The sequence below is a fragment of the Lissotriton vulgaris genome, chromosome 1_1 (assembly GCF_964263255.1).
Source record: "Lissotriton vulgaris chromosome 1_1, aLisVul1.2, whole genome shotgun sequence".
Lineage (NCBI taxonomy): Eukaryota > Metazoa > Chordata > Amphibia > Caudata > Salamandridae > Lissotriton > Lissotriton vulgaris.
The window spans coordinates 1,417,487,346-1,417,501,823 of NC_141685.1; the positions used below are offsets into that span (position 1 = coordinate 1,417,487,346).

The following is a 14,478-nucleotide window of genomic DNA, read 5'->3' on the forward strand; positions in this document are numbered from 1 at the left end:
TGTAGAAGGTGAGGTGGTTGTTGAGGTATTTGGGGCCCATGCCGTGGAGCGCTTTGTGTGCATGGGTGAGGAGCCTGAACGTGATCCTTTTGCTGACGAGGAGCCAGTGCAGGTTTCTCAGGTGGGCAGATATGCGGCTGTGGTGAGGGATGTCGAGGATGAGTCGTGCGGAGAACTCATAGATAAATTGGCTTCTGCCAAATTCTTGAGTACATTTGACCTAACAGCTGGTTATTGGCAAATCAGGTTAGCTGAGGAAGCCAAGGCCAAAACAGCATTTTCTACCCCAGGAGGTCATTACCAATTTGTGGTGATGCCCTTTGGTTTGAAAAATGCACCTACCACTTTTCAAAGGTTGGTGAACCAAGTTCTCACTGGGTTGGATGACTTTTGTGCAGCATATCTCGATGATATTGCTGTCTTCAGCTCCACCTGGGTGGATCACCTGATCCACCTGAGGAAAGTTTTGGAGGCCCTGCAGAAGGCAGGCCTCACTATCAAGGCCACCAAGTGCCTGATAGGGCAGAGTCAGGTGTTGTACCAGGGCCACCTTGTAGGTGGAGGCCAGGTTCAACCATTGGAGAGCAAGATACAGGCCATAAAGGACTGGGCTCCTCCAACCACCCAGACACAGGTCAGAGCTTTCTTGGGCCTGTCTGGTTACTATAGGAAGTTTGTCAAAAATTATGGGTCCATTGTGACACCACTTAATGACCTGACAAGCAAGAAAATGCCAAAGAAAGTTCAGTGGACAGTTAGCTGTCAAAAGGCATTCGATGACCTGAAGCAGGCCATATGTACTGCACTTATTCTCAGGAGTCCAGACTACTCCAAAACCTTCATTGTCCAAACAGATGCTTCTGAGTTGGGTGTGGGAGCTGTTCTATTTCAGCTGAATATTGATGGTCATCACCAGCCCATTGCTTTTATAAGTAGAAGGCTGACCCTACAGAGAAACGTTGGTCAGCTATTGAGAGGGAGGCCTTTGCTGTGGTCTGGGCCCTGAAGAAGTTGAGGCCATACTTGTTTGGAACTCACTTCAAGATTCAGACAGACCATAAGCCCCTCTTGTAGCTAAATCAAATGAAGGGTGAAAACCCCAAACTTCTTAGGTGGTCCATTTCCCTACAGGGGATGGACTTTATGTTATGTTATGTTATGTTACAACGCTCTTGTATAGTGCACGGCTACTCGAAAAGAGTGTCCTGGCGCTTTCCACCTGCAACTCAGAATAAAAGTAACACAACACAGTAAAGAGAATAAGAAAAGAACTGAAACTGAAACAATAAGAACAGCCTAAAGATTAAAAAGCCAGGTCTTCAGGCTCTTCCTGAACTGGAACAAATTGGCAGTGCTGCGCAGCGAAAGAGGAAGCGAGTTCCACAGCTGTGGAGCTTTGCAGCTGAAAGAGCGCTGTTCTCTCTCTAAATTGACACACTTTACAGTGGAACACAGACCTGGTACTGGCCGCTTAGAACAGGAAGACTCACCTGGTGAAGGTTAGTTTAATGTCCCTAAGTTTGGGGGGGGGGGTTATGTAGGAGAGTAGGGTCTGCAATCCTATTGTCACCCCAGATTTTTGCTTTTTGATTCACTGGTTTATGACTTTCCCTGGCTGTGGGCCTGCTAATCAGACCCACAGCCTCGCTGTTCTCTCTCTAAATTGACACACATGTACTTTAGGTGCATTTACCAATTGGTATTGGGTCACTCTTATAAGTCCTTGTACAGTGTACCATAGGTACCCAGGGCATAAGTGCACCCAAGGCCTACCAGGGGCTGCAGCATGTATTATTCCACCCCTGGCTGGCCATCTAAACAGACACAACAGGCTGGTAACACAGCTGGGGCAAGGTGGTGTAATCACCCTTTGCTGTAGCTATAGTATACCTATATCTAACCCCAAAATGGACACATATACTCCTATAAGTCACTCCTATGGCAGGCCTTGTCAATCCTGAAGGCAGAGTGCTTGGAATTATGTGAGATGGTGCTCTAGCATGAGCTGAGCCGGTCTGCAGCTTTCGGAACCATGTCCTTATAGCTGTTCCATGATAACGCTATACCATATACTCTTAAGTGCATTATAATCCTCGCGGTTATTGCTAACTTTGGCATAACATTATCGAAACATGTCGTGTAAGGTGTCATACGCTTTGGAATGCTACCCCCTCGCCAGTTCTGGCGACAGGGGTAGCATTCCACCCTTCTAGAGGGATAAGACATGTACGTAACTGTAACCCCGGTTAAAGTTAAACAGAGCCTCAGTATCACAAAATGGATGCTGCTGCCACAGACACAAGTCTGCCCTCCTGCTGCTGGGAGTCCTTCCAGCAAGGGAGGCCAGGACAAAGGGTTTCCTGCCTGAGGAGGTGCCAGCACCACCCCAGACAGGAATTTGTGTATCCAGATAGACAGGGCTGAAAGGAAGGAGACATGCCGGGGGCACACAAGGTGTCCCTGTGCATATCCTGGTTCAAACCAGTTGCTGGGGCACTCCAGCCCCAGCTCTGGCGCGAAACCTGACAAAGGATAGGGGGTTTAACCGCCCCCCTTCCTGGTCCCACCCATGGGAGGGACCTAGTCGCTACTACAGCCCCCTTTAGCAGGATAAAGGTAGGAGCTGGTCCCATTCCAAATTAGATTATCCTAAAGAAGAAACTCTGGACTTCGATGTTCTGCTCCACAGAAGACTCAAGAAATCTCCTTTGTGGCCAAGGAGTGACCACCCTGCACCCGCAGGCACCATCAAGCGTCCTAGCGGTTCACTTTGTCGTCCTTCCTGGTGGAACCAGACTTCAGAGCCCGACGAGACCCGGACTTCAAGACCTCTCCGACGTCAACTCACATCTGCAGCACAGCTGAGATCCGTGGGTGTGACAAGACACGTGGGAACCGGCCATCTTGAAGAAACTGCACTTCGCTTCCAGCACGACCTCTGAGGCCCCTTCGAGTGAGTGCTTTGGGGATTGAGAATCCCCAGCCCCGAGCAGCTCCTGCACCGAAGACCAGCCCTTCAGCATCCACGAGATCTGCGTGGGGCCCTTCTGCTTGGTTGCTACTCGACGCGTTGTCTGGTCACTTGCCGGCTGGCTAGTGGCCCCTTAGACGACGAAATCTTGAAACTACACCACTGGTCTGGTTGCTCCAGACTGGCCCTTGCTTCCCTGCAAAAAAGAAGTACCCCAGACCCTCCTGGTCCGCACCAGACGCTATCTTCACTTGCCGCGTGGGTTGCATTTGCCAAGGCCTGTTGACTCCGACCCTGGAACCGACACCGCCGACAGCGAGAGCCTGCATGGGACAGCTCATGCCTGCATCCTGGTCGTCGACAACGCCTCCTGGTTTACGTGGCTGCAGAGTCAAGCGTCACCTCTTCACCTGATCGCGACAACATCATCTGGTTCCTTCCTGGTTCCACTTCGGTCACTGGCTAGTGACTTTGAACACTGTCCCCTCTGCTTTCAGGTCTCCATCTTCTTCGATCGGCCCTTGGATCACTCCGGACATCTTCCTCCTGGTCGCCTGCAGCATCTTTTCTCTCAGGCTCCATTGACTTCAACGAAGAACCCCAACACACTTTCACACCTATGCACCCGCAGCCCAAGGGTGAGGTAACAAGCGCATTTCGGTGCTCATAGGTAGATTGACTCTCCTAGTGTCCAGGTACCCTGGACTTTTAGTCTCAACGAGTCGGAACTGTCCTTACTTACCTATTTTGTAAATTGTTCATGCCCATTGACTTTGCATTGAAACCCGCGTGTGTGTTCTAGCACTGCACACGCGTCCCGTGGGCCTCCTGCTCCTTACTTAAGGTTAGGGTAGTGTAGCCCCAGCGATTCTACAGCCTCTGGGCATACTCATTTCTTCTATCGTTCTACTTAACCCATTTACTTAGTATATGGTTTGTCGTGCCCTTAGGGCACCATTGTAATTGTGCGACTTATTGTATTTTTCTGAAGAGTATTGTTAAGTGCTTAGCCCTCTGATCTCATAAAGAGTTCAGAGGTGTTTTGTTAGTAATAAATATATTGTTTATTTTCATAACAACCTGTGTGGTGCCCTTTCATCTGGTATTCAAGGGGTTATATGTGGTAAAACAGCTGGCTTCACATGCCAAAAGAATTAAGCCTACGACTGCTCTGTCCATGCTACCATTAGGATAGCTGGTCTATAAGGTTGACTTACAGCCAATCACCATAAGGGTTGTTTGGACTGATACAAGGTGATCACTAGAACTAGTGAGCATCATATATCAGGCCAACTTCTCACACCTTCCCCCTGACAAAGGGAAGGAATGCCTTCAGTGCAAGAAGGATCTTCAAAGCTCCAGAAGGTTGATATGGAGCTAGGACTCCGTCGGAGACCAGAGGCCTCTGATCTCCGCCTCTTCCATGTGGCTGCCCCATCCCAGGAGTGACGCATCCGTCACCACTGTGTATTCCGGTTGGGGAAGGGAGAGGGATCTGCCGCTGACCCAACTCTGATTTGTGAGCCACCACTGCAATTGTTGTGCAGTGCCCCCGAGATCTGGACGTAGTCGAACAGGTTCTCCTGATGCTGCGCCCATCGAAACTTTAGGTCCCACTGCAGAGCCTGCATGTGCCCCCTTGGCATGGTTGGTCAGCAGGATGCAGGTGGCCATGAGTCCCAGCAGCATCAAGGACTTCTTGACTGAAACCCAGGGCAAGGGCTGAAAGTTCGGAATCATATCCCGAATCTCCTGGTCTCGCTGTTCGGGAGGATAAACCCAAAACTGCGCCGTGTCCAGAACCACTCTGATGAAGAGGAGCTTTTGGGAGGGAATCAGGTGTGACTTCAGCATGTTGATGGAAAACCCCAACAAATGCAGGAGATCGGCCATAGTCTGGAGGTGGGAGACGACTGTCTCGGGCGAGCCCGCCTTGAACAACCAGTCATCGAGATAGGGGAAGACTGAAACCCCTGATCTTTGCAGATGAGGTGCGACCACCGCCATCACCTTTGTGAACACCCGAGGGGTGCTGGTAAGGCCAAAGGGGAGCACGGTGAATTGAAAATGCTCTTGGCCCACCGTGAATCGTAGGTAATGCCGATGGGCTGGCAGGACGGGAATATAAAAAATAAGCGTCCTGCAGGTCCAGTGCCACCATTCAGTCTTGTGGGTCAGGAGCAGACAAGACCTGAGCCAAAGTGAGCATTTTGAACTTTTCCTTCCAGAGGAAGAGATTGACATTCCGAAGGTCCAAGTTGGGACTTAGTCCCTTGTTCTTCTTTGGAACCAAGAAGTAGAGGGAGTAACAACCACAACCTACATCTGGCGTCGGAACGTGCTCGATGGCCCCCTTGGCCAAGAGGGCCGCAACTTCCTGCTGGAGAAGTGTCAAATGAACCCCCGACAAGCGGTGGAACTGCTGTGGCATGGCTGTGGGGGTAGACTTGAAGGGGAGGGGGTAGCCCCTTCGAACAATCTCCAGAACCCACCTGTCTGATGTAATGGTGCACCGGTGGGGGAGGTGATGACGAATTCTGCCCCCCACTGGCATCTGGTGGGCCTGAAACACTGGTCTAGGAAGGTGTAGAGGAACTGGCAGTGAGGGTGACTACCACGCTAACCCTGTGATCCACCTCTGCGAGCCCCACGGCCGTGGCTGCGCTGGGACTGTTGCTGCGCAGGCTTGTTCTGAAATGAACGTGTTTGCACGCCTCTTCTGGAGCTTTGAAAGGACCGAAAGTTAGATGAGGAACGAATGCGTGCGGCAATAAGGCCCAAGGAGTCCTTAAAATGCTCTAATGTGGATTCTGCCTTATCACCAAAGAGGCAGTGCCACCGAAGGGCATGTCCATCAAAGTATTCTGGACATCTGCAGAAAAGCCAGTCGTCCTCAACCAGGCATGTCGATGTAGCGCCACCATTGTGGAAATCGCCCTACCCAGCGAATCAGCGGTATCAAGACCACAACGTATAGTGAACTTGGCCACATCTCTCCCCTCCCCAAGAGCCCGGGAGAGAACTGTCCAGGCCACCTCCGGACACTGAGGTAACACCTGTTCAACCGCATCCCATACAGAATGGTAATAGCGGCCCAAGAGACAGGCAGTGTTCACAGACCAAAGTCCAGAACTTGTGGAAGAATAAATCTTCTTGCCAAACTGCTCCAATTTCTTGGATTCTTTGTCTGGTGGAGCAGAAGGAAAAGCACTCAGGGACGTCGAGGCCTGAAACACCAAACTCTCAGCTGTAGGGTGCTGGGTGAGGAAGGCAGGGTCGCCCGGGGCAGGGCGAAGGCGTCGGCCAACACCCTTGTCCACAGGGGCTGCTGTGTTGGGCCGGGACCAAGTGCCCAGAAGCACATCAGTAAGTGCATCATTAAACGGCAACAGTGGTTCTGTAGAAGAAGAAGCTGGCCAAAGCAATTCAGTCAGGAGATTTGTCCTGACAGCCATTGTAGGGAGCTCGAGGCTAAGAGCCTTGGCCGCCTTACGTAGCACCATGGTTAAACAATCACTCTCCTCCATAGTAGCTGAAGGGGATGGTGAACCGGGCGCCGGAGTGTAATCCGGGCCACCGGCCTCTGCCTCCTCATCCCAGTCATGGACTGACTCGCACTGTGCTGCGACAGGGTCTTCAAAACTTTCCCAGTCATCCCCTTCCTCCACAAGTGGACGGGAACGCGGGTGAATAAAAGGGTAAAAGTCACCCACTGGTGTCGGGATCGGCGTCGGGAGACAACCCTTCGTCACCGGCTCAGCGATGGAAAAGAAGTCGACGCCGGCATCGGCCACCAGCATCGGCGTCATCGATGTCATAGGGGGTCGTACGGGGTCCATCGGCGACATCCGGGAGCCCCAGCTGGAGCGATGGAGGCCTCATGGACGTCGACGACGTCAGGGCCGAAGCCGGTGACGTAGAGGAAGGTGGAGCAGTGGGGACCGAAGGTGATCCGGCGGGGCTGCACGGGCCGAAGATACGTGCCATTGCAGACACAAACTCTTGCAAATCGGCGAAGGACCCGGAAAATGTGGGTAGACCAACGGTAACTGTTCATGCTCCATTGGAGACGCAGGGGCGGTGCGACCGGCCCCCTCCACCGTGTTCCGTGAGGGGAGTACGAAGAGCAGCAACGCTTCTTCCACTTTGTGTTCTTCGCCTTACCTGGCTCTGAGTGCGAAGACTGCAAAGACTATGAATTACAGTGCTTGCTCGGTGACCGGGCCCTCTACCTCCCACCTGACCGTAGCCTAGAATGACGTGGGGCCTCCAGCCACTTTCGGGACCGCACCCGCACAGTTTTCGGGGCCATGGCCCAGCAGTGGGAACACTGGTCACGCCCCAAGCAGAAGAGACACTCAGGGTGCGGGTCCGTCAGCGACATTGTGCGCGGACAGTTCTCTAAGCTTGAAACAGGGCATCACTATGCACCAGGACTAAGTTTACTTACAATTTATTATCAAAAAAGTACTTTAGTCAACAAGTGACGGGGTACCGCTCTCGCCGGATGTGCGCTTGCTGGCGTGGAATAATAAAGAATAGACGTCAGAGCGCGTGGGCGCGTCTAAGTAGCTCCAGTGACGTCATCACGGCGAATACGATGCCAACGACGCACGGGCAGCCATATGACGATGCCTATCGACGGGCAGGGGTACTGCTGACGAAAGCTTTCCAGATCCAGTCTGACGGCTGGGGATATTCTAAGGTAAGGAATCTATCACTAATGTGTCTCTTTCAGATAAAGCCTTTTATTCCCTTGCATTCTCCTTTCAAATAACAATTGTAGTTACAATTTATGAGCTCAATGTACTTTGCGCATTTTTAGCATCTACCATAGGCTGTGTGTGTAAATGTATAGAGCTGTGTTGATCTTCGAACGGGAAGGGCGAGGCTGTCATGGCCAGCTACGATCCTTATCAAGAGGAACTAAAACACAGATTGGATATCGGAGGAAAACGAACAAACGTATGAAATAAGAAAACAGGAGCTAGACTTAACTGGTAAACCACAGGCCTTAGTTATTACGCCACAACATGAGATGAGAACACTAAAAGACAGATAAAGATGTATGAAATTAGAAGCCACTGACTTAAGAGCCCTGAAGAAGTGCATGTTGGTGCGAAACACACGTTGGCTGGCTGTTTGCGGCTAATTACAATATTGGAGGCTGATTGCTTTATGAAAAAAAGATTTAAAGAATACAATAAAAGGAATCTTGAACAAAGATTTAAGAAGAAGTCGCTGTTTATTGATTCTCAGTATATTGTTGTTTGCGTATTGTTGATATAAAACTGGTGGGGACCAGGAACTGAGGATATTAGCGCCGGGCATTATTCCTATTACCCAAACAAGTGAATTTTTATATATATATATTTTTTTTAAATATATTATCTGGGGTCCCCACACATGGGCGGGACTATTCAATGCTTATGACTATTGATGAGGATACCATAGAACACAACTGATTTACACCGACTCTGTCAGAAAGCTATATCTTTACCCAGGAAAGTGTGTTTTTTGTGATTCAGTTTTTAAGAAATTAATGTTCAAGCTTTACAGATATTTCCAAATCGCCAAAGTACCGCAGCTCTGTCACATGAAATATAATATTTGATTGGCTGCCTTCAACATCTACAGAGATGTTTGGCAGGCATTTTAGGGCTCTGAACTCATTTCTTGTGTTGGAACAAGAAAAAAGAATAAACATATACGGGGGCAGGGTAGGAATACCCGCTGTCCTTAGCCCTTGTGGGGTTGTGGGTCCTAGAGGGACCTCCCACTTGGGTCCAAAAATTAAAAAACAAAAACAGGTTTAAGGTACCGTGTGGTAGTAAGGTTTTTTTAAAGTTTGCACATTACAAAACTAATTACTAAATTAATCCATCAATGAAATCAGGCCTGCAAATTTCTGAACGATGATGAGTGTTTACCTTTGCCAACATGTGGTAGAATGTTAAAACACTGCAGAATATATTTAAGCTACATGATACCTTTTTACATGCGTAACTAAGCAGAAACAAACAGATTATTAGTGAACAACTTACGTTTGAGTACTCATGGTATCAATGTGTTTTTGAATTAGGAACTCCTGGGACAAGCATATGATCTTTGTCCCGCATCCACCCCAGACGGTGTTCCTTTCTGAAGAGTACGTTGAATCACATAACCCCACCATTGGTGTGCTCACGTCTCCAACAGTTATAATCTTGAGAGGTGCTGCATCTTTACACTGTAAGATAAGATGTGTTCAGTTATTCAGCCGTTGGTGATAAACAAATCAGTTACTATTGGTAACATTCTTTCTGATTGATCTCTCAGCTCCTGCAGATTCCTAATGAGATCGCTCTCCCGGCACTAAATTGGATCCAGAGTTATTTCAGCTGTCTAAGCCTCTCCACATAGCCGGGATGCTGTGCCAAACAATGTCAGGGATGCAGGAATGAAGACTATGACAGAGATGCTGTATCTGAATACATAAGGCAATCCCAACCAGATGCAGTAAATGAACGAAAGACCGCTCTTTTTTCAGAAAGTAAATTGATCTCAGAAGATACTATTCTCAACATAGGAGTGGAAAGAGGATGGTAAAGGATCTGAAAAAGATATACCATCCATCAAAAAAATCATTGCAAATATAAGCAACTTGTTCTTTTAATGGATGTATACACATGCAGATTTCTTGCGTGAACAACCCCCAATGCATTCTTCAAGGAAGTGGGTCAAGACTACATCTGGAATCATATTTAAAAGTACTGGAGGACAGCCCTACTGAAGGTGGATGACTCTCTCCCATCCTTGCCTAAGCAAGTATGCTTTACAAAGAATGCAGAGTGGCTGCATCACAAATATTCTGAGAAGGCATCACTCTCAATAATACTAAAGCAGCAGATGCCCCTCTCGCACACTGGGCACAGAAATTCTCACAGCATGGCTGTCAAAGCTATCCACACATAGAGACAGCCTGCTTGCACACTCTCTTACCTAAGTTACTTCCTTCATAACTAATGAACACATTGTCATCAATACAGAAAGGGACAGTTCAGTGAATATAGTGGCTGATCACCCCCTTCTCAGGTCTAGTATATGCTGTCTGCTTCTTTGCATTCTTTGAGGGATGAAGTAGAGGGAAAAATTAAGCTGAAGGTTTGACAGGACTGACGTTAAATTCTGAGGCATCCCTTAAAGAAAAAGAGAGTTTGTCCCTCAAACTAACACCATTATTATAGAACAACTCTAAAGCGATAAGCAGAGGAGAGAGCCTGAAACTCAATAACTCTGATTGCAGAAGTTTTGGCTAACAAAAATATTATCAACTAACCGAATAACTTTAATAAACGAAAATGAAGGGACCCCAAAGGACGACCAGTGAGGAAAATGAGAACCAAATACACAAGTTACTTACCTTCGGTAACGATATATCTGTAAGAAACAGTAGTTAGTATTAGATTCCTTACCTTAGAATATCCCCAGGCGTCAGACTGGATCCAGAAACTTTTGCGTAGCAGTACCCTTGCGCGTTGGTAGGCGTCGTCTGCGGCTCCGCGTCCATCGTCGGCGCCGTTGGCGCCGGGATGACGTCGCCGGAGTACTTAGACGCCACCCTTGCGCGCTGACGTCAGTTCTTATACACAGCTTTTCTGTGCCAGAAACGCAGAGCCATGATAAAAACTAACACTGGTGCCATTAAACTAGGGCCCTGAAAGGGGAAACCTTAACCCTAGATATCCGTTCGCAGAAACGGGGAGGATGGGTGGGGCGGTAAGGAATCTAATACTAACTACTGTTTCTTACAGATGGAATATGCTACTTACCAGTATGCATCTGTTCTTGGCATAGAGGGCTGCAGAGTGGTACATTATGAATAGATCGCCATCTGGTGTTGGGCTCGGATGATTGCACTTTGTTTTTCTCTTGGATAGTCTTTTGTATCTTGGTGACTCCTCCCTTGGTTGGTAGTGCGAATGGGCATCGGCTCCATCCTTAGATTGTTTTGCCATAGTAGGGTTAGATGGAGTAGTATGATAGAATACAGATAAGAATGCCCATGTAAGTGTATCTAAATAAGATAATGTTGGAACAGACACAGGTTTCCGGGGAGGCTGGGAGGGCATGTACCACTCTGCAGCCCTCTATGCCAAGAACAGATGCATACTGGTAAGTAGCATATTCCGTTCGAGGCATATGGGCTGCAGATGGTACATTATGAATAGACTATACAGCAGTTCTCTCCCTAGCGGTGGTTGCCCGTGTCTGTTGCAACTGTCTGAAATAAAGTTTTTAATACAGCTTGTCCCACTCTAGCTTGTTGTGTTGTGTGCACATCTACACAATAGTGTTTTGTGAAGGTGTGCGGTGTAACCCAGGTAGCTGCTTTGCATATGTCATCTAGTGGAATGTTTCCCAAAAATGCCATAGATGCTCCTAGTTTACGTGTAGAGTGAGCTCTAGGAGGAACAGTTAATGTTCTCTTTGCTTTTAAGTAGCATATTTGAATGCATTTTACAATCCATCTGGCAATGCCCGCTTTAGAGATGGGATTGCCTTTATGTGTAGGAGAAAACGCAACAAATAGCTGTTTTGTCTTTCTGAAAGTTTGTGTTCTTTCTATATAGTACAATATTGCCCTTCTAACATCCAATGTATGTAGGGCTCTTTCCGCTACTGTTTGTGGTTTTGGAAAGAAAACCGGTAATTCCACTGACTGATTGATGTGGAATGCCGAAATTACCTTTGGTAAGAATTTTGGGTTTGTTCTAAGAACCACTTTATTTTGGTGTAACTGCATGAATGGTTCTTGAATCGTAAAAGCCTGCAACTCACTTACTCTTCTAAGTGACGTGATAGCTATGAGGAAGGCCACCTTCCATGTGAGGAATTGTATTTCACACCTATGCATAGGTTCAAAGGGTGGCCCCATTAGTCTGGTAAGTACTATGTTGAGATTCCAGACTGGGGAAGGTGGTCGTCTTGGTGGAATGACTCTTCTGAGTCCCTCCATGAAAGCTTTAATTGCTGGTACTTTAAACAGGGAAAGATGTTGCCTGTTTTGTAGGTACGCCGCTATGGCTGCTAGATGAACTCTGATAGAGGTATATGCTAAGTTACATTGCTGCAAGTGTAGTAAATAGCAAATGATTTGTTTAGTGGATGCGTCCAGAGGGTTGATGTGCTTACTGTTACAGTGTATAGCAAACCTCTTCCATTTTGCTGCATAGCCTGCTCTGGTGGTAGGACGTCTTGCTTGTTTAATGATTTCCATACATTCTGGTGGTAAATCTAAATATCCAAACTCTATGACCTCAGGAGTCAGATCGCTAGGTTCAGTTGTTTGGGATCTGGGTGCATTATTTCTCCATGGTTCTGTGTAAGATGCATGGGTAATAATCTTAGTTTTTGATGTGGCACCTGTGAGAGTTGTAGTAGCGTGGTGAACCACGGCTGTCTTGCCCACGTGGGTGCCACTAGTATCATTGTCATTGAGTGTTGCTGCAGTTTCCGAACCAGTAACGGAATTAGTGGGAGAGGAGGGAAAGCGTAAGCAAATTTGTTGGACCAATTTATCCATAGTGCATTGCCCTGGGACCGTTGGTGTGGGTACCTGGATGCGAAGTTTTTGCATTTTGCGTTCTGATGATTGGCAAACAGATCTATCTCTGGTTGCCCCCATCTCTGGAAGAATGGCTGCAGTATTTGGTCGTGCAGCTCCCATTCGTGTACTTGTTCTGACTGTCTGCTTAGGATGTCTGCTATCTGATTTTGAACTCCTGGTAGGTGTTCTGCTAACAGATAAATCTTTTGAGGAATGGCCCATCTCCAAATGTCCTGTGCTAGTTTGGATAGTTGGAGAGAGTGTGTCCCCCCCTGTTTTTGAATATAATACATTGCAGTCATGTTGTCTGTTCTGATCAGGACTGCCTTGCTTGTTATTTGCATTTGGAAAGCTTTTAGTGCTAGAAATACTGCTAATAGTTCCAGGTAGTTGATGTGCAGTTTCTTTTGCTGCACACTCCACTTCCCCTGCACTGTGTATTTGTCCATATGCGCTCCCCATCCGGAGAGCGATGCGTCCGCTGTTATTATCACTTGTGGAATTGGTTCTAGGAACGACCGACCCCTGGAAATGTTTTCTGTGTTCCACCACTTCAGAGAGCGATACGTCCGGTCGTTTACCAACACCAGATCTGTAATCTGACCTTGAGCCTGATTCCACTGTGTCGCTAGACACTCCTGTAGTGGATGCATTTGTAGCATGGTATGTGGTATTAGCAGTATGCAGGAGGACATCATGCCTAACAGTTGCATAAACACTCGTGCTGGTAGTGAGTGTTGTGGTTGAAATCTTTGTATTAACCCGACCATTGTTTGTATCCTGATCGGATTGGGGTGTGCTATTGCCTTTTCTGTGTCTATAGTAGCCCCCAGGTATTGCTGAATCTTGTTTGGTTGCAGGTGTGATTTTTTGTAGTTCACCGTAAACCCTAGGTGGTGTAGCAACTGAATTGTCTTCTGTGTGTTGTGAAGATATTCTTCTTGTGACTTGGCCTTTATTAGCCAATCGTCCAAGTAGGGGAAGACATGTATTTGTTGTCTTCTTAGGTGTGCTGCCACCACAGCTAGGCATTTTGTGAACACTCTTGGTGCCGTTGTGACCCCGAACGGAAGGACTTTGAACTGATAGTGTTGTCCTTCCACTACAAACCTTAGGTATTTTCTGTGGGCTTTGTGAATTGGGATATGAAAGTAAGCGTCTTTTAGATCCAGTGTAGAAAGAAAGTCCCCTTTCTTCAGTAAAGGGAGTACCTGTTGGAGCGTGACCATGTGGAAATGTTCCGAATTTATGTAAGCATTGTCGTCACTACTTTGCCAGTTTGCTGATCGATAAACAAAATCTTTTGTTTGGGATCTGTCTGTTGCTCCTGAATTGGTACCGAAGGCCTTGGTTCCGAAAGGTGCTTATGTTTTCGATCGTCAATGTTCGTTGTTTTCGGCACTGAGTGTCTACTCGATTCCGACTTCCTGGGTATCGAGTGAGTCTTGGACGACGAATCATGTTTCTGTTTCGACATGGAATGTTTCGATACCGAGCTTTCCCTTGTATGAAGCTTCGGTGTCGAAGTCGATGTCGACCTTTTCTCGGATCCGACATGGTGGGAGGCCGAGTGTTTCGGTTTCAGTTTCGGTTTTGTTGCCGGGCCCGAGGGCGGGGCGTCGGAAACTTTTTTCTGCGGTTTGACCGGGCTCGAAGGCGGGGTCGTTACCACACGGGGTCGGTTTTTCGGTAAGGGGACGTCGTCACTCACGGTTTGTTGCGCGTCGAGTTCTTCGACATCCGACTGGTCCCCTTCCGACCCCGACTGATCCTCATGATCGTCTTCTTCCTCAAGTTGCTCGTCTCCGAACAGCTCCGACTGCATTCTGGAAACCTCGTGTCTTCTAGCCCGACGATTTCTAATCGTTAGCTTGGAGGAGAATGCTGCGCAGGCTTCGCAGTCCCTGGATTCGTGTTC

The 14,478-nt window shown here is 47.9% G+C and overlaps 1 protein-coding gene across 1 annotated transcript in view; it reads right to left on the reverse strand.

Annotated features, from left to right (window-relative positions):
- Positions 1 to 14,478, reverse strand: part of LRRK2 (leucine rich repeat kinase 2) — a 2,096,839-nt gene that overhangs the window by 167,066 nt on the left and 1,915,295 nt on the right. Inside the window, exon 47 of the mRNA XM_086967213.1 lies at positions 9,016 to 9,200. Within this exon, the coding sequence (XP_086823339.1) occupies positions 9,016 to 9,200 (185 nt within the window). The remainder of the gene's footprint in view (positions 1 to 9,015; positions 9,201 to 14,478) is intronic.